Consider the following 27,635-nt stretch of genomic DNA (forward strand, 5'->3'; position numbering starts at 1 on the left):
CTCTAACCTATTACTCCATGCTGCTTACTGAGAACAGAGAGGTGGGAGTGCATCCAACCCGTTCTTCATGGGGGAAGAACGTGCAGGCTGAGTGGGCCACTGTGGGCAGGGAGTGCTCAAGGCCCCTGAGGAAGGTGAGCTGAGTCTGGCTGATGTTTGTCAGGAATGCCTGGTACGTTCAATCCCAGTGATGTGAAGGAATTCTTTCCCTATCTCTCCCAGATACCCCCTGGGGGCATAGAGCCTCCTGTTAGCCAAACTTGTATTAGTATCCATTGTGTGAAAGTTGTATCCTCCAGCGGATTGAATTAAAATAAGAATGTCCTCAACTGCTTAGCCGAGAGCCAAGTGAGAAAACATTAGGAGAGATAATTTACCACTTTCTGATAATCCACGGCCACAGCCAACTTTTTTCTGACACACACTGGCTCTCATTCATGTTAATCACATACTGCAGTCCATGGGCATCTTGCCTTGAACCCTCTGATGATGGCCCACTCCCGAGCTAAACTGTGTGAATAATTAAGACCATCTGCTACCGTAGTTCCTAGACTTCAGTCAGATGAGGTTTTAACAGAATACTCTCCAAGGTGAGCTTCCCCCTTGTGAACTTTCCTCAGCTTGCCTGGAGAGGGTTGCTGAAACCCTGTTGAGCTCGCTTTTTGGTATGTGTGCGCAAGCTGCAGAAATGTTCCACTGACCCAGCTGGCCTGTGTTCTGGGTGGAGGATGCTCCTGGAATATCCCTGTTGGGTGGTGATGCTTCCTCACTGGCATAGACCCTTATTGGGACCTGGGAGGTCTTCAAAGGTGAATGCTGAAAATAGATCTTCTTTGTTGCCAAAAACTCTCCCAGCTGTGGTAGCAGATACCACATTTGGTCAGATGTCTCCACCATTTTTTTTTTTTAATGTCTTTAGCAGAATAAAATTTCTGACCAGGACTGATAGAGCAGGTGTGAGGAGGAGGAAAGTGTCTTCCATCAATCCAAATGTCATCAAATGTCCAGAAAGGTAGGGGCACCTGGTGGCTCAGTTGGCTAAGCGTCTGCCTTCGGCTCAGGTCATGATCCCAGGGTCCTGGGATCGAGCCCCGCATCAGGCTCCCTGCTCAGTGGTGAGTCTGCTTCTCCCTCTCCCTCTGCCTGCCCTCCCCCTGCTTGTGCTCTCTCTTTCTCTGTCAAATAAATAAAATCGTTAAAAAAAAAAAAGTCCAGAAAGGTAAAGGGAAAATTTACCATATTTGTTTATGATTAGGCACCAGAAAAGGTAAGAGACCCAGTGCTCTTCTGTTTGTTTTATTGAAATTATAATTCAGGCTTTCCTTTGCTTTTGTTTGTTATCATTTGGAGCCTGGTACGTTTATTAGTGAAGCTCAAATCCTTTAACCCAAAGCAGTCTTCTCAAGCAAATTGGTCCCTGGGCAAGGACGGGGATACCAGAGTATGCTTGTCTCAGCCACAGGGATAAGAACGATTAGTGAATAAACATATCAGCTCTGGTATCTGGCTGCCTGGATGCAAATCCCAGCTTGATCACCTTTTAGCTATGTGACCTTAGGAAAACCACGTAGCCTTTCTGTCCCTCCGTTTTTCCTGGGGGCAGTAGGGATGCTGATAACACTCTCTCAGAGGGTTTCCTGGAGCTGTGCCATCCAGTAGGCACAAGTGGGATATTGTGGGGCCGCCGAGCACCTCAAATGTGCTCCACCGAATTGAGATGTGCTGTGAATGTACTCACCAGATTTCAAAGACTTAGTACAAGAAAAGAATGTGAAGTATCTCATTAATAATTTTATATTGAATACATACTGGAATGATAATATTTGTGATGTATTTGGGTTAAATAGAATATATCATTAACATTAATTTCACCTATTTCATTTTACTTTTTTTTAAGATTTTATGTATTTATTTGAGAGAGAGAGTGAGAGAGTACGAGTGGGGTCAGGGGCAGGGGGAGAAGCAGGCTCTCCGTTGAGCAGGGAGCCCGATATAGGGCTCAATCCCGGGACTCCAGGATCATGACCTGAGCTGAAGACAGACACTTAACCCACTGAGCCAACCAGGTGGCCCTCATTTTACTTTTTTAATGTGGCTACCAGAAAAATTTAAATCATATATGTGGCTCGCATTATGTTTCTATCGGGAAGCTCTGGTCTAGAGAATTAAATTGGTCCGTACCTGTAAGGCACTTTCCACATGGTAATTGATACAGAATGAGTGATCAATAAAAACAGAGTTTGTTTATTTTTTTAAAAAATCCAGCTTTTTCTGTAATAGAATCCCACCTTCAACACCAGCCCATGTAGTGTCCAGGTTTCTGTATAAAAGCAGAGATCATACTTTTAGAAGAAGGTGGGGATGAGGGCAAATGAATACGTAAAACAGGCAGAGAGTAAGAAAATTTTGTATGTCCCTGGGTGGGGGGACAAGTGTGGAATTACTCACCACAATCTTTGCACAGCAAAATGACCAGACCCCCAGAGGTGAAGCACATCTACCTCTCGGCACCTTCTAATATAATGTTCTGCTGAAAGATGGAGCCTGTTGAGCTGCCCCGTAAGCTTTCGTTCTGCCTTCCTTCCTGAGGCTGGCATCTATTTGGAAATGGCCTAGAGAGGGAATGGAATATGCTTGGCCTACCGGGCATGCTCAAAGCACGAGATGATGCCCAGCCCCCTCTAGCTTCCGGAGCACAGCTAAAGGTGTTGTTGGAGGTAAGCCGGGAAGGCAGAAGTAGCTGGAGCTGGCTGCTTCGAGGAGGTGGGTCTTGAGGAGTCACCGCTCCCTGTGGGACTGCCATGTGGACCCTGCAGACACAACTCTTCTCCCCTCTAAGTGTCAGCATGGCTCACTGCCTCAGACCTTCACCGGCCCTTAGGCTCTCAAGTCCAGCAGGTGGTTAGGGGCTCATCCTTTGAGGGCTAACAGGTGTGTCGGCACATTTCCGAGGAAATCAGCTGTGATGAGTCGGAATTGTGCCTTACTCTGTCTCTCCCAGATCCCACCTTATAGCCCATGACTCTCGTCTAGATACCAGCACTGATGATCTGGTCGGGTGAGATTTTAGGATCCCAGGGGATCTTCATCTTCCATAAATCATCCCAACGCCTGCCTCCCACCTTCACTACACAGTGAATTTCAGAGGTAAGCAGGTACCTATGGCAGCTGATCTGAAGGGCATGGGGAAGGTCCACCCACTCAGGAAAAACCCTGTTGGCCTTGCTTCTAACATTGTACAATATGTAAAACTCGACGATTGGAATTCATATCTAGGAGTTCCTCTTACAGTGTAAAAGTGCCCTGTCCTTAGAAGAGTAATTAACTTACTCTTTAAGGTGTTACATCCCTAAACACAATAATTTCATAAGGGAAGAATTTATCACCTTGCTTTCCAATGCAATTGATCAGAAGAAAAAGGCAATTTGGGTAGGGTGTGAAGATGTGAATAGGAATTTTACTTACTCAATAAATATGTACTGAGTACCCACAATCGGGGGTTCTGAGTTGGCAGGAAGGAAAGAAGAAAACTAATGTGAATGAGTCTATGCTGTGTGCTAGGAATTTTTACATTATTTTATTTAATACACACACACACACACACACACGCACACGGAAGGTTATTTCCATAATCCAAAGAGGAAATTCAGGCTCTAAAAGTAATTTGTTGGGGCACCTGGGTGGCTCAGTTGTTAAGCGTCTGCCTTCAGCTCAGGTCATGATCCCAGGGTCCTGGGACTGAGTCCTGCATTGGGCTCCCTGCTCAGCGGGAAGCCTGCTTCTCCCTCTCCCACTCCCCCTGCTTGTGTTCCTCTCTCGCTGTGTCTCTCTCATCAAATAAATAAATAAAATCTTAAAAAAAAAAAAAAAGGTAAATTGTCCCCAAATCAATAGAGCTTGGAGGTGATGAAGGCAGGATTCAGACATTTGTGTTCTGATTCCAAGATGCCCAACAGACCTCTCCAGGGAACCAATGATGCCAATAGATACCAGAGGAAGGGTTGCCGAGAGGCAAGAGGACCCACACATTGCAAGATGAGGGAGCCAAAGGCCCCCTCCCATCCACTTGACTTCAATAGTGCTTTGACCTATGATCATAGAAGAGAGCTTGTTTTAAAACCACCATGGAGAGGCATATCAAGTATCAGATGGCCATCTGATCCGACCAGCGGATGTGGATAGAGAAGCTGTGGAACAGAGTAGATGCGCACACAGAGGGGTGGTGGAGCATGTGTCTGGGGTGGGCTCAGCAGCAGAGCATCAGAGCAGAGATCCAGGGAGGAAGCATTCCTGAGGTCTAGCAGCAGAATCAGGACCAGGGCTCAGAGAGGGAAGCATCAGCCCCTAGAAAGACTGACCAGAGCAAGGCAGGGAACACAGTTAAACCCATAACAATAGTCTCACCCAGGACGTTTAGGACCTCAGTGGATTCATAAAATCTGAGAACCAGAAAGTTCTTAAGATCATTTGTCCCGTGCCTAGGACAGCAAATGCCCAGCAGGCATGCTGCCACCCTCCTGCCCCACTCTGTGGCAGTCCTCACAAACCCATGCCAGCCCTCTAGCCTCTTAGGCCTTGATGCCACTCAGCTCCCTAGATAGCCACCACTAGCTGGGTGAATGTGACATGCAAGTCGACCTCTGCTTCCCTTCCCTGTGCTAGCGCACCCTCTTCCTGGCACAGATGAGGGATTGGGGGCTGGGGGTGGCAGGGACTCAGACTACAGAAGAGACTGAGAGCCCGAGCTCTTGTCATGGTCCCTGGCTGCATCTTGGGGTCCAGCAGGATGGTTCCAGGTCCTCTGCAACCTGACCTCAGCCAGGCACTTATAAGAAACAAAATGGGGACAGACAGGGACAGACAAAGGCATCCCAGTATAGGAGGCAGAATTGGAAGCCAAGATACCCAAGGTCAAGAAAGGCTCTGCCAGTTACTAACGATTGACCATGGGGCAATCCAGTAAACCCTTGGTCCTCATTTCTTTTATCTATAAAGTGAAATGAGATGGACTGGCTGACTTGATGGACTGGCTCTGAATTCCCCTGCTGCGCTGAAGGTCTGCCCATTCCATCCTTCTTTTCCAGCACCTTGTAAACACTGTCTTCCAAATGCCACCTCCTTCTGTCCCTGCACGGATGGCTGATTTCCACACCCACTGCTTTCCACACTAGTTTGCTCCAGTCCAGCCTACTCCATGTTTTCTTTTCCTAATTCTTCTTCCAAGCCCTGCTCAAGGCCGTCCTCCTCCCAGAGACTCTCCTGACCTTGGTACTCAAGCGGCAGGAGTCCTGAATTTGGGAAGCCGGAGCTACAAATTATTCCCTGCTCTTGCTCCCTTAGCTAAGTGACCCGGACATGGCCTTCCCCTTTCAAATGGCCCTGCCTCGTACTTTCTGGCAAAAAACCTCTGATTTTGTTCTAACTCACACGGACCTCTTATACCCATAACTCTTAACACTCCCATAATCTGGGCCCACCTATTTAAAACTTGAGTAAATTCTCTTCTATGGTTCTCCCATTCCAGAGAGATAGGACCCGCCCAAGAGACAATGGGAGGAAAATGAGGACAGAATTCTAGATGGGGAGATAGGACCCACCCCACAAGAATGGGAGCACCTCCCATTTCTTCTGTCTCTCCCACCGCAGCTCCTCCACACTGGGTACATAATAGGTGCTCAGTTAAATACTCATTAAGTATAATACTACTTTTCGTTTACATAGCACAAGTGATAAAGAGTCTCTGAACTAAAAGGAGGTGAGTAAGGAGATGGAGCACAGGAACCGGGCGGCCGTATAGGCTGTTCCTCCATTCTTGCAGGAAAAGAAGGGAGGGCGTGTTTTCTGCACCTGAATTCTTATCTGTCACCTCCTCGGAGAGGAAAAGTCCACAGAAGGGAGCTATACTGCACGCGTTACCAAAATTCAGTCCCAAACCCTGCAATTGTTCAATTAAAAAATGGCATTTTTCACCTGCTCTAATGATCCTTTCTGGAACAAGTATGTATGCAATATGAGACATTATCTACATCAATGGCAGAAAGTAGAGGGAGTCTTTCGTGAGGTTTGACTGCTGTCACCCCTGTCCTCTGAATTCCCACAACTGGGAATTCACACAAGGCACCAGAAAACATGAAAGTAATGGCTTTGTATGAGAGAGCTGGGTTTGGGGAAGACAGCTTGGGCAACGATGGAGCTCTCACCTCCCAGGGAAAAGTACGGATAAGGTGATCAAGTTTTTGCTCTGCTTTTGCCACTGTTTTCATTGGCTGAATACATTTTTATCACAGGTCAGAACGATATATCTATTTTACAGAGAAAAACACTCAAGAAGGGGAAATGGTTTTCTAGGGGTAAGAGAGCTGTGCCAACGTAACTATAATCTCAGAACTTCTGCCTGGTGCTCTGTTCCAGCTCCTTTGTGAGGTCTGTTGTTACAAGTAAAACTGTGACTCTCACCCACCATCTGGAAGGCCTGCGGTCGGCCTGGTCTCTGCCCTCCCCCTCCCCTCTTCCAGGAATGAGGATGGGTCTACTCTGAGCCAGCTGCACCCTGCCATTACCCAAATCTTCTAAAATAAGGATCTAACATGCGCCAGGCACCGGGCTAAGCCTGGGGGTCGTGTCCAGTGCCAGATCACCAACGGCACCCCCCAGACACACACGTGGGCAATGCGAGCAGAGAGGGGACACCCGCTCCCACGGAACTTGGCCCAGCCCACCCTGTCCTCACCTGGCCCTGGTTCCCGGAGAGGCCCCGGAGGCAGCGCCCCGCCGCCGGCCGCCCCCGTTTGGCTCCAGCGCGGCCGCCGCGGGGCCGGGGAGTCCAGGCCGCCGGGTCAGCGCGCGGTCCGCCCCCCCCGCCCCGCCCCGCCCTCCGGGGACCGTGGTCACCCCAGTGCCGCGCCCCGCGCCCCCGCGGGCTCACGTGTGCGCCCACGCCGGGCCGAGTGCGGCCGCTGCCGGCCCCGGAAGACTTGGGCGGCCCGGGCCCCTAGTGGGCTGGGAGGGCGGCCCGACTGAGTGCCGCGCCCGCCCCGGGGAAGGAGGGAGCGCCGAGCCCGCAGGCCCGGGCCCGCCCTCCGCAGCTCGGACCTGGGCCTCCCGGCGCCCGGCTCCGTTCCACCCGCGGCATCAGGGGCGCGGGGCGCCGCAGGCTGCCGGCGGTGGCCAGAAACGGGGACCACCCTGGACGGATTCCCCGTGGGCCGCCTTGCTCCAGGCAGCTGGGGTCTCTCAGGCCGAGGAGGGGCTGAACCCAAGCTCAAGTGCAGGGCGCTTGGGAGCGGCAGGCCAGGCCTCCGGCCTCGAAGAGGGGCAGCGTGAGGAGAGACCCAGGGCATGTTGCTCTGTGCCCACCCAGGCTGTGCTTTGGACGTTGGTTTTCACCTGGCAGTTTTTTCCCTCCTGAGGGTCGTTCGGATGCCAATGAGAAAAATGGATTTTACAAAGCCACAAGGGAAAGACGAACATTCAGTAGAAAAGGGGATAAAAAGCATGAAGAGAGAATTTCAAAAAAAAAAAAAAAGGAAGGGAGGGAGGGAGGTGGAGAGAGAGAGAAAGAAAAGAAAGGGAGGGAGGGAGAGAGAAAGAAAAAAGGGAAGGAAGAGAGAGAGAAAGGAAGGAAGGAAGGAAAGAGAGAAAGGAAGGAAGGAAGAAAGGAAATGCAGGTGGCCAATAAGAATGGGGGCGGGGGGCACTCAACCTCACTAGTAACAATAGAAATGCTGGTTAAAACAAAAATACTCTTTTCCGCTTATCAGATGGAGAAAGGTTTAAAAACCTGATCATGGCTAGAATTTTGAATTTGTGGGGAAATCTACATACTGCTGGCTGATGCACAAGTTGACAGTGTTTCTGGAGGGCAGTTAATATAGTTTTGCAAAAGTGTTGACTTTTTGCCGCTCTTTGACCCAGCAATTTTACTTTTTGGAATTTATCCCAAGACTGTGCAGAGTTTTAGCTACAAGGATATTCATTTCCACAATGTTTATAGCAGTCAAAAATTTTGTGACAAGATTATCCAATTTTATGGTATATCGATAAAAATCTTGTAAAGAAAAGTCAAAGTGGCATAATATTTGCAATATACTGGTAATTGTGAAACGCAGTTTACACAGCAAGTATGTAGAAAATTATTCCAGTGTTTTAAAGTTTATACATATGTACAAAAAAAGTCTGGAGGGGTACATAGCACAGTGTTGGTAATGGTTCCCTCCATCAGTGATATTGCGAATTATTTTCTTCCTTTTACTTGTTTGCATTATCCAGGTTTTTATCACTAGTTGCGTAACTTTTCCAGAAGAAAAAAGCATAAAAGTTAATTTTGAAAGAAGAGAGAAGCATCTGGGTCTAATACTTTACAATCCCCCAGAGTAGGAAGCAGAAGTCTCCACAAAAGAAACAAAAAATTCAGGAGCACTTTTCTAGGAAAGATTTAGGAGTTGAACACTGGCCATTCCCACAGGTTGGAGAATCCAGGAAGACGGGTGGAACAGTGTGGAGATAGGCACATGCAGAGAGTAAGATTTCTTTTTAAAAATGGCCGCTTAAAAAATAAACCGTTATGAAGGAAGAAGTTTATACTCACTGATTCCTAGAAATGGGAGGCAAGGCACACAATAAGGGACCACACGGGGAAGCACCAGGGTTGGTCACAGGCAGAGGGAGTGAGGGGAAACTGTGGGCAAGAGCCTTTCTTGTGACTGTCACAGGAAGGAATGGGTGAGGCCTAAGAAGCAGGCTAAGCAGGTTTAGGATTGGCTGGTCAAATGATTTCAGCTCACTCGGGCTGAGGGGCTGTCTCAAGTTGTCTGGTACCTGGCCTTGGGGTGATTAGGGCAGAGGGATAGTGACCCAAAGTATGAGATTTTTGGTAAGGAGGTAGTTGAGAGGACAGGGCTCTGGATTGGTTGGTTTGCATATGAAAACTACACTTGTGAGTTGAGATGATAAAGATCTCAAGGAGTTAACTAGCCCTGGGAAGGTTAATTGTGTAAAGCACAAACAAAATGCTATTTTAAAGGAAATCAGAGAAGACATTCATTCTGATTAGAGGAAGAATTTCCTCTGCCCTCCAAGGCCCTTCTAGCTGGGCTAAGAGTCATATTGACATAAGACAGATTAACAGGAGAAAAATCAGATTTAATTTCATACATATAGGGAATCTACACAGACATGGAAACTCCAAAGACAGTCAGGCAAAATGAGGTACATACGTCTTCCTCAACTAAAGAAAGGAGGTAGGTGTCTGGGACTTCAAAGGAAGGAATGCAATTCACAGGAAGATGAAAAAATAAATGTTTGATAAACAAATGTTGGGGAGGGGGGCCGCTCAGGCCCCTCAGAAACAGTGGGACCACAGGACTTGGATCAAACAGGCCTTGCTAGGTTCCTCCCTGTCTACCACACTCAGTTCATATCGTAATGTAGTTCTCTGTGGTGACAGCTCTCTTCCTGGGGCAGGTCCTCTATCTAAATTCTTTTTAGGCAGTTGAGGGGGAGGTGAAGAGCTTTTCCTGAATCTGCTGGGTTTTGATTGCTTTTAACTCAAAATAATCTTCATGCTAGAGCGGCCCATCTTAGAGTGGCCCACCTTTAGCCCCTACAGGAGCATCTGGGAAAGTTTTCTTGAAGAATGGGTGGGCTTGCGACATATACTATTTGGAGGGAAGGGGAGAGGGAGGGGTTAGGGGCACATTGATCTAGGTGTAAAGCTTCCGCCGAGTAGAGGCTGATATGATTGGACAGGTGTCATGTGAAGATCTGGAGTGAGAGCGGGGAGAGAAGGGTCGTTGGAACTGAAGCCAAGCATGTAGGTATGGGCCAAACTCTAGAGGCTTCTATGCCCCAGGCAGACTTTGGGCCTTTCCTATTATGTGCTGGTGGATTGTTGATGTCGCGGCAGCTTGGGATTTCTAGTTCTGGCTTTGCCTGCACTGATGTGCAACTCCAGGGAAGTCCTTAATCCTCTCTGGTTCTTGAGTTTCTCCCTTGTAGAAGAATCATGATCCCTGCCTTCTCCCCAGCAGGCCTCGAGGTTTTAGTGAGGCATGGTTGATCAAGCCTGCGGGGGGCAAACGTGCTCTGATGGGAATGGAGTGTGACCAGGGGAGGCGACGAGGCCTCCCTTCAGAGCCACACTGCTCATTTGCCAGGCTGTGCCTGAAAGGGGCTATTGCAGGAGCCCCCCTGACTTTCCGACCTTGCTCGTGAGTCACAGGATGACGATGGGTGGATCTCCAGTGAAACTGGGGGGCCTTCCACAGTCCTCGGGCCTGACCGACCCCCAAGCACTGGCATCTTTGCCCCGAGCCCACTATGGGGGACTGGGCACTGCCTGGCCGTCCTGACAGTTCTGGGCCATTATCTGGTCCTTCCTCAATGGTGAGGTGCCATGTACTGAATACGATTAGCCTAACCCTTTGTACATGGTTAAAATAGAAAGTATTTTACTTTTAGCTTCCACCTGCTGGTCCCAGTTTTGCTTCTGGGGCCCCACATCCCAAGACTGCTTCCTCTCCTGGGAAACACCTGCAGTCCTTTTAAGCTAGTATTCCCTCTCTCTGGACTATGGAAGGACCAGGACACATGACCTAAGTACTTATCTTTTGCTATAATCCTCACTGTGGAATTCTTAGTGGTAGTCTCCACCTGGGTATGGTGACCACAGTCTTGAGAATTTAAATTTTTCACTTAGGAAATGCTCCAGTAGTCCTTACGATGTGCCATTCAGTCAATCTTCATGACACTTCTGTGAGCCAGATAGTATTATCCCCATGTTATAGATAGGAAACACAGAGGCACAGAGAAGTTAAGTATTTGCCTGAGGTTGCACAGAAGGTATGGATCAGAATGAAGATTCAAACCCAAGCTGTCTAGCTCTAGAGTCTGTGCGCCCCCCCTACTCTGCTGTCCAGTCCTCCCTTGCCTGAGGACAGGCCACTCAGCCCCTCTCCTGTTTGCCTCCCCTCTGTGCTAAGAGCAGACTGGTCTCAGCCCCCTGCACCCCTCAGGGACAGATGCCGTGAAAAGGGACGGAACTGTCCCCAGGCCATCACTGGCATCGGGACCGTCTGACGCTGCTGCTTGCAGAAACCAAAGCTCAGCTAAGGACAGGCCCTGTATGAGGGCTTTTTAAGGAGACTTTGCCACTGACCTCCGCATTCAGCAGCCTCGCCCGTCATGCGGTCCCGGGTACACAGTGTAATGAGGTCAGGGGTGTGGGTGTGTCTGAAGGCCTGGAGCCTGAGAGCAGAGCCCTAGGAGTGTGCAGAGAGAAGAGCAGCCCGTGTGAGTCAAACATGGTGTTCTTCCTGTGGTACTCTGTGCACCCGGAAGGGGCCATTTCTGTCCAGGTCAGTTAACGTCCCAAAGGAAGGACGACACCACACACAGGAACGCCCAGAGTGCACACGGGACTCCTTCCATGCAGTGCTCTCAAGCTCCATACCTCACCAGTGGCTCAGTCCCTGGAACCAGATCACCTTCTCGTTCAATAAACCTGTCCGTGAACCTGTCATGTTTACTCTGGAGCAGCCAAAGAATGAGCTTTCAAGTCCTGCCCTTGAGAAGTTTGTAACCTACCTGGGGACGTGGAGGTGTCTGGAAAGGTTGAGAAGCATGTCTAGATGATGAGCCCACCTGGGAAGGAGAGAACCCCGGAGGCCACTTCCGTAGGGATATGGCATGACGGAGGCGGGCACGGGCCTGGGCCCTGGGGACCCAGCTGTACAGACGTGAGCAGGAAGATGGAGAATGTGCTGGATGCCTTCAGCTTGCCCTTTCCACCTGATGCCCTCCCTCCCCACCATCCCCTGTGCCCCAGGAGGCCTACCCATACAGGCTTGGCTTCGGGCGGCAGGGTGGGCTTGCCCAGTAGGAGATAACCGGAAAGAGAGCAGGAGACCAGGAGAGAGGGAGAGAGGTCAGGTATTTTTTCCGCCTACTCCTGTGGCTGTGGTTTGGCCTTAAGACCCTTCCCTGAAGCCACAGCTCCAAACAGGCTTGGCCGTTCTCTCTGACACTGGCCACCACTCCTCCCGGCCCCTCAAGCTGGCGCGGGAACAGCTCTCCTCTGGTGCCAGCCCCGGGTATCATGCTGTCTTTCCTTCGTTCCCCTGAACTCTGCTCACATCTCTGCGGATGGGCTTTTTAAGAACTCTGCTCAAGGGGCGCCTGGGGGGCTCAGTCCGTTAAGCGTCTGCCTTCGGCTCAGGTCATAATCCCAGGGTCCTGGGATCGAGCCCCGCATCGGGCTCCCTGCTCAGTGGGACGCCTGCTTCTCCCTCTCCCTCTGCTGCTCCCCCTGCTTGTGCTCACTCTCTCTCTCTCTCTGTCAAATAAAGAAATAAAATCTTAAAAAAAAGAACTCTGCTCAAATGAAGTGTGAATGTGCCCTTGTGCCTGCCAGGAGCCCCACTGAGAAAAAGCATTTCAGAGCTAGGGAAAGGTGGGTGGGCAGAAGAGGTAGGGATTCACACACCTGTCGGCTGGAGTCTCAGGTGGGAGGAGAGAGGAGGTCGGGGTCCAGAAGGTGAAGAGCTTTAAATACTAAGCTGGACGTTTTGTAGACCCCCCGTCACCTGCATCCCTCCCTGTCTTCCAGGACGCTGCCCAGCGCCCCCTTGCTCGGGTCCTCCAGCCAGAGGCCGGGGATGGAGACGCGTGGAGGCTGGCTCCTCGGAGGCTGTCTGGCCCTGCTCTCGCTGCTGCCGTCGCTGGGCCTGGCTCAGTACGAGGGCTGGCCCCACTACCCCGAGTACTTCCAGCAGCCGGCACCCGAGTACCCCCGGCCCCAGGTGCCGTCAGACGTGGTGAAGATCCAGCTGCGCCTGGCCGGCCAGAAGCGGAAGCACAGCGAGGGCCGGGTGGAGGTGTACTACAACGGCCAGTGGGGCACCGTGTGTGACGACGACTTCTCCATCCATGCGGCCCACGTCGTCTGCCGGGAGCTGGGATACGTGGAGGCCAAGGCCTGGACCGCGAGCTCCTCCTACGGCAAGGGGGAAGGTAAAGGCTCTGTGCTCTGGAACCGAGTGCTAGTGTCATTGGAAACCCCAGCAGGAGCGGTCCTGGTAAAGGAAGCTGCAGTTGCTGTTAAGTGTCAGGTCCCCATAATCCTGCCTCTGGACAGCCTCCTGGGTCTGGGCAGGAAGGTGGGAACAGACGGGTGCCGGGAAGGGGGCCAGGGTCCAGCCGTCCTGCTTTGCCCGGGGCTTTCCCGGTGTTAGCACAGGAAGTCTTGCGTCCTGGAAATGCCTCCTCCTGGCCCGAGCACACCGGTTGGTGACCCTCACTAAGGGATGAAGTCCGTCTCTACACGGGGCCCCATGCGCCCTGCCTGGGGGCCGCGTGAGCCAGGGGATGGGGTGCCTTTCTTCCAGTCGCCCCCTCCTCGAAGGGGTGCCTTTTGTTCTTTTGCACAAAGGCTCCCCATAGGCCAGCGTTCCTGACTCTCCCCAATGTGCTGTTCATGTAGCCTTCACACTGTTAACACTAAGACGCTGTTCTGGGCTCATCCATCACAGGAACAGAGTTGCTCTGGGTTTTTCACTTTGGTTGGCCTACTCTTTCGTCCCTTGTCGAGTTCAAATCAATATATTTAAAAAAAAAAAAGGTATTTTGGTAAAAGCTTTGAATGGAGTGGGGGGCAGGTGCTGGAGCCCAGAACCCTGAGCTCAGTCCTTGTGGGGGGTGGGGGAGCAATGCTAACCTGTAATATTCTGGGTTTAAGGTCGGGGCTAGAGTCTCGGACTCTAACTTTTGGAAGCCTCCCAAGTGATCGTATATGTAGCCAGGTTTGGGAGTCATTGAAATAGATCATTATTATGGTCCCTTCTAACCCTTGCTTTCTGTTATTCTAGAAATTATAGGGAAAAGGGAGCCAATCTCATATGTATCTTACCTCCATGCAGTTGAATATGCTCTGTGGGAGTAACCAGACCAAGAGACCACACTTAGAGTAAAATGTTCTCTGAGGCCTACTTGGGGGTCCCTAGCAGTGACAAGATTAAAGCAGCAAAGATGAGTTAGCAAATGCTGGGCCGTTTTTTGTTTGTTTTTTGGTTTGTTGTTTGTTTTTTTTGAGAGGGGGAGGCAGGGAGGGGCAGAGGGAGAGGAAGAGGGAGAATCCCAAGCAGCCTCTATACCCAGTGCGAAGCCCAACACAGGGCTCGATCCCACAACCCCGAGATCACAACCTGAGCCGAAATAAAGAGTTAGACGCCCAACCGACTGAGCCAGCCAGGCGCCCTGCAAATGCTGGGCTTTTAAAGACCACTTCCTGTGTTCTTTACAAAACTCTGGACATGTCAGAACACCTGGGTGGCTTAATCGGTTAAGCATCTGACTCTTGATCTCAGCTCAAGTCTAGATCTCAGGTTGTGAGTTCAAACCCTGCGTTGAGCTCCATGCCCAGCACGGAGTCTGCTTTAAAATGAAAAACAGAAACCTCTGGACATGTCTCCACACTTCTACATCTCCATGTATTCTGCTGGTTGAGTAATCCAGGGGTAACATCCATCAGGTTTGTGTTTTCAATCCCAGGTTCTCAAGCCTAGGTATTTTATAACAAATACTTTCCAATGACTATGGGGTTTTTCCAGTGACCACTTTATTTTATTTCTACTCAGACTTAAAGTCTACCTAACATCAGATTAGATGGGTGTGGTTTTTTCCCCATCCCAGTTCACCTGCACAAGTAGTGGGCATGGGGTGGCCGGGGAGGTGGGTTAACCTGGCTCAGACTTTGCCACCCAAGGAGGATGATGGGAGAAGAGTTCAAGGGAGCAGAGGGAGTGTGCAAGGGAGCAATTGAAACCATGGTCCCTGGAGTCTGGGTTGGGTAAGTAGGACGGTACTACGTGGCGGGGACTTGTGTGGAGGGCTGCTGGGGTCACAGTCAAGGTGGAGATTGCAATAGAAGAAAGAGCATGCTAGAAACATTTTTGGGGATGGGTGGAGATGCAGATGCACAGCAGAAGGGTTGAAATGGACATTGGGGAGGGGTGTCACTGTCGGTAATGACGAGGCCTAAGCTACGATCGTGGGAGAGTGGCTGACGTAGGGCCAGGGAAAGATGCTGCAGAGAGAAGCTATAGTAACAAGAGGCCAAAGAGTCCTTGAAGGGTCATCTGGGTGGATATTGAAACCAGCAGGACTTAGGGAAGGAGAAATATCAAAGACGAAGGGAGAAACAAATGCTAAAAAAAATTGTCTCCCGGACTTTGAGGATTATGTTGTCTATATAAAATGATACTTGGTTTTTGCATCATGAGAGGTCTTTTAAATACAAAGGTATTTGAATTCTTCAGCATCAGGTTAGGATTCTTTTTTTTTTTTTCAAGATTTTATTTATTTATTTGACAGAGAGAGCGAGAGAGCACAAGCAGGGGGAACAGTAGAGGGAGAGGGAGAAGCAGGCTCCCCGCCAAGCAGGGAGCCCGATGCGGGACTCAATCCCAGGACCCTGAGATCATGACCTGAGCTGAAGGCAGACGCTTAACCATCTGAGCCACCCAGGCGCCCCTCAGGTTAGGATGCTTAGCACTGGGTACATGTTGGGCCCTCCGTAAGTATTAGCTGATTAATTCATTTTGATTGAGGAGAATACTGAGAATACCTGGCAGGCAGTCCTTGGCATAGGGACCAGAGAATGTGACCAGTGCCCTGGGCTGTGTGCCCGTGGAAGGAGTTTAACCTGCAGGTCAGCTCCGTGCGTGCACTGGGAACACCACAGCGAGCACTTACTATATCACCTGTGCCCCTGATGTGCAGGCTGTAGTAATGAAGCCCCAGGAGAGCACCCGAGCCTCCCGGGTTTTCCAGCCTGGACTGTTAAGAGTTCTTTTCCCCTAAAGTGTCTCTGAGCTCAGGGAACTCATGGACCCCTTCAGAGGGTTCTAGAGGGGACAGCTGCTCTATTTCTCACCCTCTGGTTGGGTCTCACAGAAACCTGACCAGAGATGATTGCTCTCCTTTGCTTGTCTTCAGACCTGAGCTCAGATCTGATCCCTCCCCAGCGCCCCCGCACTGCCCCTCACCCCCCATTGTTCAGATCAGAGCAACAAAGCCAGCAGATGACCACAGTGGGGCCCCAGAGGTTCTAACTTGAACAGTTGTCCTGACCACTCAGGGAACACTCCGGCATTCAGATTTTCATTTGTGATCTCTATCTTCCAAATTGTTTATGGATTGGTTTATACATTTCTCCTTTCGTCAGGAGAAGCATTTCTTAGAGTGAATGAACGGACAGTAGAAAAGAGGTTCGGCCTCTGATTGGCTGGCTTTTCGTGTCCAAAGTTAGAGCCGCATCTACAATCCAAGTGCCGCTTTCCTAGTAGCTCTGAGATGGCGTCTACCGAACTGTGCCCGGCCCACCGTGCATCCCGGCAGGCAGAGCCAAAGCTGGCTGCTTTGCAATCAGAATATTCTAGATGATAGGACGCATACAGGGAAGAATATTGTCATGGAATGAAGCTAAATTAGTATATCGTGCCTGGTGATGCTATCTTGGGCTATGTAGAAATTTACACTTCCACCATCTACGAAAAAATACCTGGGAAGGGGGCATCTGGGTGGCTTAGTCGGTTAAGCGTCTGCCTTCGGCTCAGGTCATGATCCCGGGGTCCTGGGATCGAACCCCACGTCAGGCTCCCTGCTCAGCAGGGGAGTCTACTTCTCCTTCTCCCTCTGCCCCTGCTCGTGTGCTGTCTCTCTCTCTCTCTCTCTCACTCACTCTCTCCCTCAAATAAATGAATAAAACCTTAAAAAAACAATAGTGAGAATCTGTCAAGAGTAGGATCATTGGCGGTGAGCTAAAGCTACTTAAGAAAACAGCTCTTTGGGGGAAGTTAGTTCGCTTAGCATCCAGGAAGCTGATTTCCAAATGTTCCTTATCAAAGAGTAAAGCAGGCCAGAGAGAGTCATGGTTCCTTCAGCTGCACGCTGTCCTGCTTCCCCTCCCCTTAGCTGGGGTGGTTTCTCTTGTTGCAGATGGAATAAGGGCCTGCTTCTTTTCACCACCTCTGTCCCTTCAGCAGCTTTGCCACAGAATGTTCCAAAGAAGAGGCCCCGCTGCAAATGTGGAGGGTCTTTTCCGTTGCTAGTACTTAGTAAGACAAACATTGGTTTGTTGTCCAAGCAGCAATCGATTAGGGACCATATGTTTCCGAGGAGCTTGACGGCTGGGAAGCGAGGCCAAATTGAGAAACCAGTTGGAAACCCTCAGCCCAGATGTTTTCACTCAGCTTGTTGTTCCCCACAGCGCATCTGAGGCGCTCTGGTTTGAGCCCTGACCAGCCATCCGTCACAGCAGACGCATGTCAGCAGGGCCCCGGAGTCAGGGACTAGCCCCACATCCTCCCTGACCTCGAAGAACCTCAGATTCTCCTTGGTTTTCTCATCTCTACAATGGGAGTGTTTGTATCTGCGTTTTCCTTGCATCGTGGAAACAGCGGGATTCCATGTTTTTCTGATGAACTGGAAGGAGGAAGGGAAAGGGGCTTGAACATGTACTAGGCACATACATTATCTCATCGAATCTCCATGGTGACCTGTTTCTTGGGGATCCTTGTTTTCACCTTAGAAATGGGAAACAGGCTTGGTTAAGTAGCTGGCCAAGTTACCTGGTGCCCGGGCCCAAGGCAGAGAGTCTGAGCCCCGGTTATCTGGCTCCATTATCCTGTCAAGTCCTGCCTAGAGCCATGAGCAAAAGGAGACGTTTGATTTTGTTTCCTTTCATTTTGCAGGGGCACTTACAAAGATAAAGTTTGAAAGCCCTTTAGCACTTTATTTTTTTTTTTTTTAAGATTTTATTTTTTTGAGAAAGAGAGCAAGCACGAGCCTGGGGGAGGGGCAGAGGGAGGGAGAGAAGCAGGCTCTCCACCGAGCAGGGAGGCCGATGCGGGGCTCGATCCCAGGACCCTGGGATCATGACCTGAGCCGAAGGCAGATGCTTAACTGAGCTGCCCAGGCGCCCCGCCCTTTAGCACTTTAAAAAAATTGATTTTTAATTGTGGTGAAATACACATAACATAAACTATGCCATCTTCACCATTTTTCAATGTGCTATTAGTAGTGTTAGTACATTCATATTGTTATACAACCAATTGTCATGCTCCCCCTCCCAGCCCCTGACAACCTCCGTTCGACTTTCTGTCTTTATGAACTTGACTACTCCAAGTACCTCATCTAAGCAGAATTACACAGTTTTTGTCATTTTGTGACTGGCTTATTTCACTGAGCACAATGTCCTGAAGGTTCACCCATGTTGCAGCCTGTGTTAGAATTTCCTTCCTTTTTAAGACTGAGTAATAGTCTCAGGGTATGTGTATACCACAGCTTGTCAATGGACACTTGGGTTGCTTCCAACTTTTGGCTATTGTGAAGAATGCTGTAATGCACGTGGGTGTGCAAATATCTCTTTGACACCCTGCTTTCAGTTCTTCCGGGTGTATACCCAGAAGTGGGGATTGCTGGATTGTGTGGTAACCCCATTTTTATTTTTTAAACATTTATTTATTGAAGTATAGTTGGCACACGTTACATAAGTTTCAGGTGTACAACATTGTGATTCGAAAAGCTTGTACGTTATGCCGTGCTCACCACGAGCGTGACTACCATCTGTCACCGCACAACGCTATTACAGTACCATCAACTATATTCCCTGTGCTGTACCTTTTATGCCCGTGACTTCTTCACTCCATTACTGGAAGCCTGTGTCTCCCATTTTTCATTTCTTGAGGAACCGCCATACTGTTTTCCATAGTGGCTGCACCATTTTACATTCCTGCTGACCATTAGTGCACAAGGGCTCCAGGTTCTCTCAACTTTGTCAACACTTGGTATTTTCTGCCCTTTCGACAGTAGCCATTCTAATGGGTGTGAGGTGGCATCTCATTGTGACAAACCCTCTAGCACTTTGCATGTTGAATTTTCTACTGAGTGCAAATCAGGTGGAGACACAGGAGGCAAGCAGAATTGCACAGGGCCTCCCAGCCCTGCCCTCACCTGACTTCTGGAACATGAGGGGGCGACTCTGCGGGTTAGTGTAGCAGGGCCATCTCTGAATCAGTGGCTGGGAAACATCAGGAAGAGAGAAGAGCACTGAATGGACCAGGCTCTGGGCTCCGGGGGTGGCCTTGCAGGATGAGCCGCCCTCTGAGCCAGAGCTGTGTGTCTGGGAAGTGGGAATGACTATCCCTGAGGCGTGGGGAGGTCAGGGGAGGTGATACATATGAAAAATGCCTTAAAAACTCCAAACCCTGGGTTGCAGAATAGCTTACATTTTCCCTGAGGGGTCAGAGTTCAGCCTCCGCTGCAGATGGAAGGTGGGTCTGGCCTGCAGCATGGTCAGTCTAACTAAAATTGCCATCGTCATCACTGTTACCTTGTTTGAGTAACGATGGGCCAACCACAAACAGGCACGTGCCGTGTATTATCTCTAATCTGTACACAGCCCTGCACTTGAGGTGTCTGACATGAAAGAGGGGCTTGGACCAAAGTCATATAGCTAAGTGGCTCTGTCAGAATGAAACCCAGCTTAGCATCCAAAATCTCTGCCCGTTCTACTAACCACGTGACATCTGGGCCCAAATCTGGTTTCTGTCCAAATCACATTCAATCTGGCACATCCCCAAATCACATCAGCTGCCTACTCTGGAAAGGGAACCCAGATGCCCTAGAATGATATCCAGTATCTTGAACATACTAAAAATCAGTTGATGACCACAATAACTGCCAAAATTAGAGAAGAATTCTCTCTCTATAGATGACATTGGCGCCCCCAAAGACTCAAGCCAACTTTGACGCAGTGCTTGGTCTCTCTCTTCTCTGCTTCCTTCAGGGCCCATCTGGTTGGACAATATCTACTGCACCGGCAAGGAGGCCACCCTCGCGGCCTGCTCCTCCAATGGCTGGGGCGTCACCGACTGCAAGCACACCGAAGACGTGGGTGTGGTGTGCAGTGACAAAAGGATTCCTGGTTTCAAATTCGACAATTCGTTGGTCAACCACATAGAGGCAAGTCCTGCGTTCTTGATGACTCCCACAATGAATATTTTCCTTCTTCCATGTAACTCAGTTCTCACCTACTGATTCCAGGAAGAGTGTGTGAATGCTAACGAGGGGACCCAAGTCAACCTGATTTGGGGCAGGGGGACTGAGGGGAGGATTTCTGGAGAAGGGGAGACCACCAGTGTGGAAAAGGCATTCATTCCAGACACAAAGAATGGCTTGGGTGAAGGCATAGAGGCCCCGAGGCATGACGGGGTAAGTAGATCAGTACTGCCCAAGACTACAAGGTGAATGTGGGAGTAATGTGAAAGGAAGCTACAGAGGGTGGGCACGAAAGCCCCTCTGTGCTCTGCCCAGGAGCTTGCGGTTTGGGCTGGAAAAATGTACTAGTTATCAATTGCCGTGTAACAAATTACCCCCCAAATTTTGCAGCTTCAAACAATAGCCTTCATGATCTCACTTAGTTTCTGAGGGTCAGGAGTCCAGGAGCAACTTAGCTGGTTGACTATGATCACATTCTTTCATGAGGTCACCTGGGGCTGGGGGCCCTGTCCCAAGCTGACTCATGCGGCTGTTGGTCAGCTTTAGTTCCTGGCCATCAGCTGGAGCCCTCTGGTCCTCTGCACACAAGCTCTCTATAGCCTGCCTGAGTGTCCTTAAGACATGGCTGTCGTCCTTCTCCAGAGTGAGTGACTCGAGAGAGAAAGGGAGCAAAACATGGAGGCCACAGCCTTTCATAACCCAATCTTGGAAGCGATAGACCATCGTTTCTGCTATATTCTGTTGGTCACAGAGACCAACCATATACAGTGTGGGAGGAGATTACCCAAGGGTGTGAATGCAGAAGGTGGAGACCATCGGGGGCCATCTCGGAGGCTGGCTACCAAAGGACCATTGTTTCCAAATCTACTGGGGATCAGAATCACTTTTAAAACACACATACTAGGGCCTCACCCCAGACCTCCTGAATCAGAATTACCCCCAGGGGACCAGACTAGTTTTGAAAGTGCTCTCAGATGATTCTCATGTTGCCAGCCTGACCCAAGTCAGCATTTGGAAATGGCCAAAGGGCTTGTGACCCTTCTACATTTATGGCTACGTTTCAGAGTTAGATTTTCAATAAGTTCTCCACCCAAACAACAGAAAGGAACAAACATTTATGGCACTGCTTTACATACAAGATATGTGGGGCTTAGGGCACCCGGAGTAGGCAGCCTCCTCAAGGACACGTTGGATGTCACCCCCAAGGCACTGTGAGATCTGCCATGAAGCCAAGCCAAAAGGCCTTCACTGTGCTTTAGCCCCCAGCTGACCTCAGAACCAGTGCTGAAGAAAGGCAACTTGAAATTGCCCTATTTGGGCTCCAGAGGAAGTTCTCCCCAGACTGTGGTCTTTACATTTTCCTCTCATGACTCACACTGTCCCACTCTTTTCTCATATGTTCCTAGAGCACACTGAGTATGCTGGGAACTTGTCCAAGCCTGCATTATATCAGGGAAAAGGATTTCCAGCTTTCTCTCAGCTGGCAGGATCAGACTGCTTCTAGCTGACACTCTTCAAATGCTGCTATTTTATCTGGGAGAAGTAGAAGAGATTGTCAAAGAGCTAATGTGCATTAGTGTTCCAGTTATTGATGACAGCTTCGCTTTACAGTAAAGTCTGTGATTTGGAGGATGGGGTTGTCCAGCCCAGTTTCACACGTTCCATCTCTGCTCCTTATGACCTCATACGGGATCATTAGCACCCACTTTCTAATGAGATTGGAAGCTCCTGGGGGGTAGGGGTCTATGTAATGCACCATTGTATCCAGTAGAAATAGTGCTAGGTGCCTGATAGGAACAGAGTCTCCAACCCCTAAATTTTCTTCTTAGGAATGCATACCACAGATCGTCATCCCCATAGGTGAAGAATCTCCCAGGATCAAATATCAAATTAAACAGTGATAAGAAGCACATAGAAGCAAATCATTCCTTTACAGCATCGCCCTGCTTAATAGAAAAGTGACCTTATTTGTAACATCTTTAATGGGCCTCTGTTCAGCCTAGAACCTCAGGATAATACAGTTGGATTGTCAAGTGAAGATCCAGGTTTCCAGGCATAAGAAAGTCATTGATGGTTTGAATAAAAAGAAGGTGGACCACCATGTCAGTGGGTTTTTGGGGATGGGAGAATGAAAAGACTTCATCCACCATTAGAAAAAATGATTCTGGGAAAAGGGCATGGCACTTTAACAGAAAAGTGTTTATTGAATCTGGTTCCTAGAAAAAGCAGACCCTTGATTGGGTAGAATAGGCAGAGAAATGACCCCCCCCCAAATATAGTAAGAAGTACATTTTTATTCTGGAAGTGCTAAGAGTCCACCATAAAAGCTGAGTACTGTCTTTATTCTGGACCTTTGCTGGGTGTCGCTGTACACACAGCGTGGTCTGGGACACCGTTAGGGAAAGAAAACATGGCCCTCATAACCTGAGAAGACGAGATGCATGCCTTTGGAAAGCTAGACGATCACTCCAAGGCAAGGAGCCTAGACCCTAAATGAATTTACGGTAACCCAGCGAGGACTACTGGGGTGGGGTGGGGGGTGAGTGGTTTGAAGGGTGGGATGACTCCCACCGCCTCCCACGCTTTGCAGCTTCCTAGAAGGCCTCCCTCTTGCTGTCGTATAGTCAGGGTGGTTGCCATGAGCCACACTGGGAGCGTTCTTGTCCAGCCACAGACACAGGAAACTTTGAACTGATGAGCGGTCCCCTGGAACCTCTTCCCTTTGGTGTCAGCTGAATGTAGGTCATGAAAGGGCCCACATCTCAGGATGTCTGAGGAGAAACTTTGAGAGTTGCCACTCCATCTAGGACTTTGTGGCTAAAGCTCATGCTTACTGTCAGAGCTGGCCTGATGGGTAGGGAGCTGCCCAGACCACCTATAGGGATATTTGTGGGATGTTGAGAAGTTTCTCCGAAATACCTCATGTAATAGCCTGTGTCAGTAGCTGAAGTCATGGAATCGTTCCTCTTGGCTACAGAAATGTCCTCTATTAGACGTTTGTGGGTGAGAGGAAGAGATGTAGGCTGGTGGACGTGCAGTTAGGTGGGGCCACAGTGCGATGACTAATGGTGCCGGGGAAGACTGCAGGTTAATCCGAGAACACAGCAGATGGTCTCGAACCGTAGTTCCTGGGGCCCAGCTCCTGCCTCTCTAACAGCAGACGTTCACATGGAGATTAAAATGGGCCCTGATAAAAGTTGTAAGGGACACAAAACTAGAAGGGATTGCTGGACTATAACATTACTGAACAAGGTTCAGAAAAACCTCAGTAAGTTGAGATAATAGGCCCAAACCATAATATATTAGGGATGAATAGAAGGTCCTATATCAAGGTTCATGGAAAAAAAAAAAAAAATCAGGCATAGAGTGAAAGCGAGGGAGAGTGAATGAAAAGCATTGATTATATCTTAAAATCCCTGAAGGGGATTGGTTGACTAAAAGCTGTGTATAAGCCAAAGCTGTGATATGGTGGTAAAAAAAAGCAAAAACAAAAAAAACCCAAAACATGAATGTGCACTGATGCGCTGATGGAAGAATTCTTCCCCTAAATTCTTTGTTTTTAGATCAAGAACTGAGCGCAGGGTTCTTGGCCTCAAGATCTGGGGCCATCTCTTAGCTAGGTCACCCAGAGGATGGACCAGCAGGACCGAGACAGGTCTGGAAACCATATCCTATGAGGAAATGAAGATATGGGGACAAGAAGAGAGAGAGGAGGGGAGCCATGTGGGTTCTCTAAATATCTGCAGTGTTACCATGGAGAAGATGTGTGATTTATTCTAACCCAGAACCAAGATGGGTAAGAAGGTAATGGGATGGAGATTTCAGCCCGTTGTGGAAACTCTGTAACACTTAGGTCTGCCCCACAGTGCAAACGGCACAGTGTTCACAGCAAGCTCCCGTCACAAGAGTCATGCAAGCAGGAACGGGATGACCTCCTGCCAGGAATGTGCAGCCAGATTCCTACCCTGGGAAGGAAGCAGGATGAGGCGATTGCCAAGTTCTAAGATCCCTCCTTACTCTGTATTTACGAGAACACCCCCAGCCCACACAGGGGGCGCCCACAGCTGGCTGTTGGCAGTGCACACCATTGTGTGAATCGGCATCTCTCTCTCATACGCACACATGCGCACACTACGGGACGAATGCCCGCTGGTATGTGTGCTGTGTACCCTGGCTCTCTCCCTGCCTCTTCTTTGGGCCTGCCCAACCTTAGCCTTGAAAGCAGGAGCAGACTTTTTGCCCTTATTCTTCCACATCCAAGCGTGAGCACTAAGGCCCTCCCTTGACGTCCCCAATTTGGGGTCCATAAATTCAAAAGTGGCCAAGAGTGGAGTGTGATCAAAATGAGGTATCAGTTAATGCTTTCTCTGTGGCTTATGACCCCAGGTGCAAATGAGTGGCCTAATGAATGTGACGAGGACACCTCCCCCACCCTCCCATCCCATCTCTTCCCACCCTACTCTGAAGAGTATGGCCAGGATCTCTCACATCCATCCTCATTGACTCCTGGAGATTGGGGGCAGGTCACAGACCATTTGAGGTGACCCTCATAGGCTTGTGCCTTCTCCGGAGCACACTGGAATTCCCCAAGCAGAGAGTGGAAGAAAACTGAGCATCGGTCTAGACCAAGTTCATCCCACTTTGGAATGCCAGAGGCATGAGTCACTAAGCCCTGGGGCCTGGCTGATGAATTTCATTCAATGAGCTAACTGTGCTTCCAGTGGACTCCTCCATCTGCTTGGGGCATCCCCGGGGGCTCTTGGACGCGTCATGAATTCCGATCTAAAGAAGGGAAGCAGCACATCTCCTTCATAGGAATGGCCCCACCAAGGGAGAGTTCACAGGTTTGGACCCTGAGCTCCTGTTGGCCAGCAGCCAGAACACTGGGCAAGTCCATTCTCTTCATTAAGATGAGCTGGTTGAATTCTGTCCCTTCCAGCTAGGACAGTCGGGAAGCCAGAGTGGCAATGGTTTCTCCATCAAAATGACACAGCATGCACTCGTCATTTACAAGGGAGTTTTAAATGTGAAAACTCAGATGCTTTCTGTCAAAGTGCTTAGCAGACTATAAAGTGCTGCAGTAGGTTAGCCCTACCAATCTACCAACCTTGGTTCACGGCATCCAGAAAATTCACCAGGGAGAGTCTCAGTTCTCTGGTTTTCTGACGCAGACTGTATAGTTACATCTTGCTCTGGAGCCTCTCTTAGACCCCAGAGTTGAAGGCAGGACCCCTGAGTTCCGGTCTGGCGGAGCCTGAGATTTGCAGCTGTGTGTCCGAGTGCGTAACCCTTCCTGGGTCTCTGGACTGTAAAATAGCATTCTCATAAGGCAAATGAGTCGGAGGCCAGTCCTCAAAACCTTCTCAAAAAGAGGCAAGCAGGACCACAGCATGCAATGCAAAATACTGTTGCTTCCAAGCAAACGGATCTTTTTTAAACCTAGGAAACAGAGCCCCCACCAAACCTCCCAGGATTTCAGAGGCTCTTAACTTGAGAGGCTTTGCTTCCTGTCTGTGGCAGTGGACAAGTTGGAAAAAGCATTAGATAAGAAGAGATTACAAATCCAGATGCCCTCCTGAGTAGACCTCTCCACACTGGCTGTTTTGCACATTGCTAAGTCATGTGCTCATAGAAGGGCTCAAGGCTGGAGCCGTGTGTTATGAGATCAGGGAACATACAGATCTTTTCCTTTTCTTCACCCCCTCACACCACCTTCTTCCATACCCATTTTTTAAAGGCTTTTTGGCAAAGGCAGTTAGGTTACCAGAAATGATCGGAAACCACCAGGCTGTGAGATTTAGTTGGGGCCCATCCCTCAAGTGGCCCCCAAGCCTCAGTTTCTCCTTGTGACAGGAGGCAGCCCTGAGGTCTGGAGAGACCACCAGAGGGACAATGAGGCCAGAGCTGGGAGAATCTGGGACCCCTACCCTCCACGCTCTCACATCCTTCTGGAAGGGCATGGAGACCTGAAAAAGCGCTTTCTTCTCTTAACCACAGGAACTGAGGCTGGTGTGAATTCTTAAAATTCCAGGAGTCCAGGTTTGTATTAGTCACCCGCAGCTTCCAGGATGCTTCAAGATTTCCCTCTCAGCAGCAGCCTTATCTCGCTAGCATCTGGGACCTCTAGGAAGGTCTGAGAACTTTCCAGCCAAAAGTGTCCCCCTGCCCCTGCATCCCCCCCAGCAAAGAGTGGGTTCAACAGGTTGCACTGGGTGGTTTAGGAAAGAAAGGGCGTCTGTTCTCATCTCTGCAATTTCGAAGGTGGGAGTCCCTCCAAGCCTAAATACAGTCCTGCTTCCCGTGGTGTCTGCAGGAGAGCTAGATGGCCTCCCTCTGTGGCAGGAGGAGAAATGGTGGCAAGTGGGCTGTTTGAGCCGGGTGCTCCAGCAAGGGAGTGAAGAGCTGTGTGGAAGCCCACAGCCTCTGAATCCCTAGTCTCGCCGACCCGTTGAATAGGACCATCAGCCATAGCTGTGCAGGGTTCGCCTCGTAGCTCACAGGGAGTTTGGGCAAAAGGATGTATGTGTAAGATCCTGTCTGGTGTTAACATTCCATGATTCTGTTTGTTGAGTCTCTGTGTGGTCAGGGCTTGCCAGCCATCACAAGGAACCAAGAGAAGTAGTTCCAGAGTGACCTGTTTTCCCAACTGAAAAAAGGTCATAGCATCTGAAAAGCAAAAGGGCATTTATGCGGGTAACAGAACAAGATATTTGAAATTGGGCACATCCTGACAAACCTGGGAACCTGGTTCCTGGCCAGGGTGTTGTTCACACAACTCTGAAAAGTACAAATCCGATTATAATTGTGTGTGAGGTGAAATAAGTAAATAAGCAACATTGTACTCAGCTGTTAGATGAAATAAGTAAGTTGCATTACCATTTATCCTAGATGAAATAAATGAATGGACAGCATATGGACTCAAAGTTCGAAAGGGTGACTTGGATGGGAAATTTGTGGCAGTTTGGAAAGGGAGAGAAGAGAGAATGTGGAAGATTAGATATGGAAGGAATGCAAGATGGGAGAAGTGAGCAGGAGACTCTCATTGCCCTGGCTGGGGGATCCGTTCTGGAGGACGGTCCACTCATGTGGCTAGGGTGGGGCTGCAGTGGACCGGAGCAGTTCGAATGAGTCACTTCAACCAGGCCGGAGGGGTCAGTGCCCAAAATCCCCCCCACTCCATCCCCATGAGGCTGTTGCTGAGTTAGCTGGATGGTGGATGTGGTCATGCATTCACATTTTAATCGAGCACAGGATGCGATGCCGGGCACTGGGAATAAAGAGACAGCCTTGCCTTCCTGGAGATTACCGTCTAGTAGTGAAGGACAGTTCCACAAATCGTGCCTTTGTTACCATGGTGGTAATTACCCTGAGAAACAGTAGGTATCCCAGCTGGGAGTCTGGCCCGGGACTTGGCTGGTCTGTGGCTTCAGTGCCCCCCTGCTGGGTCGGAGGGACAGGTTGCCGGAGCACGTGTCCTGCCAGCTTCCTGCAGAGAGCAGGGCTCACTTGTTCTCCAAAGAAGCAGTCTCTCTTACCTACCCCAGCGCCCTCAGGTTGGAAAATGCAATACAGAGCCTTCG

At 49.7% G+C, this 27,635-nt stretch overlaps 1 protein-coding gene and 1 long non-coding RNA gene across 12 annotated transcripts in view; one reads left to right on the forward strand and one right to left on the reverse strand.

Annotated features, from left to right (window-relative positions):
• Positions 1 to 27,635, forward strand: part of LOXL2 (lysyl oxidase like 2) — an 87,706-nt gene that overhangs the window by 15,084 nt on the left and 44,987 nt on the right. For 10 of the 11 annotated variants that reach the window (XR_013446596.1, XR_013446597.1, XR_013446598.1 and 7 more), the window contains 2 exons: positions 12,605 to 13,008; positions 19,844 to 20,019. Coding sequence is in view for 8 of the 11 variants with exons in the window: in XM_078069506.1 (XP_077925632.1) it covers positions 12,654 to 13,008; positions 19,844 to 20,019 (531 nt within the window). In the remaining 3 variants the exon portion in view is untranslated. Of the gene's footprint in view, positions 1 to 3,033; positions 3,148 to 12,604; positions 13,009 to 19,843; positions 20,020 to 27,635 lie in introns of all 11 variants that reach the window. The other variant, XM_078069505.1, reaches the window with a different exon arrangement.
• On the reverse strand, positions 2,218 to 8,699 carry LOC118524793 (uncharacterized). Its single transcript, XR_004911836.2, has 3 exons — positions 8,588 to 8,699; positions 2,449 to 2,612; positions 2,218 to 2,320 (listed from the first exon to the last, which is right to left on the reverse strand). It is a non-coding gene; the product is annotated as an uncharacterized LOC118524793 (long non-coding RNA).

This window comes from Halichoerus grypus, chromosome 3 (assembly GCF_964656455.1).
Source record: "Halichoerus grypus chromosome 3, mHalGry1.hap1.1, whole genome shotgun sequence".
NCBI lineage: Eukaryota > Metazoa > Chordata > Mammalia > Carnivora > Phocidae > Halichoerus > Halichoerus grypus.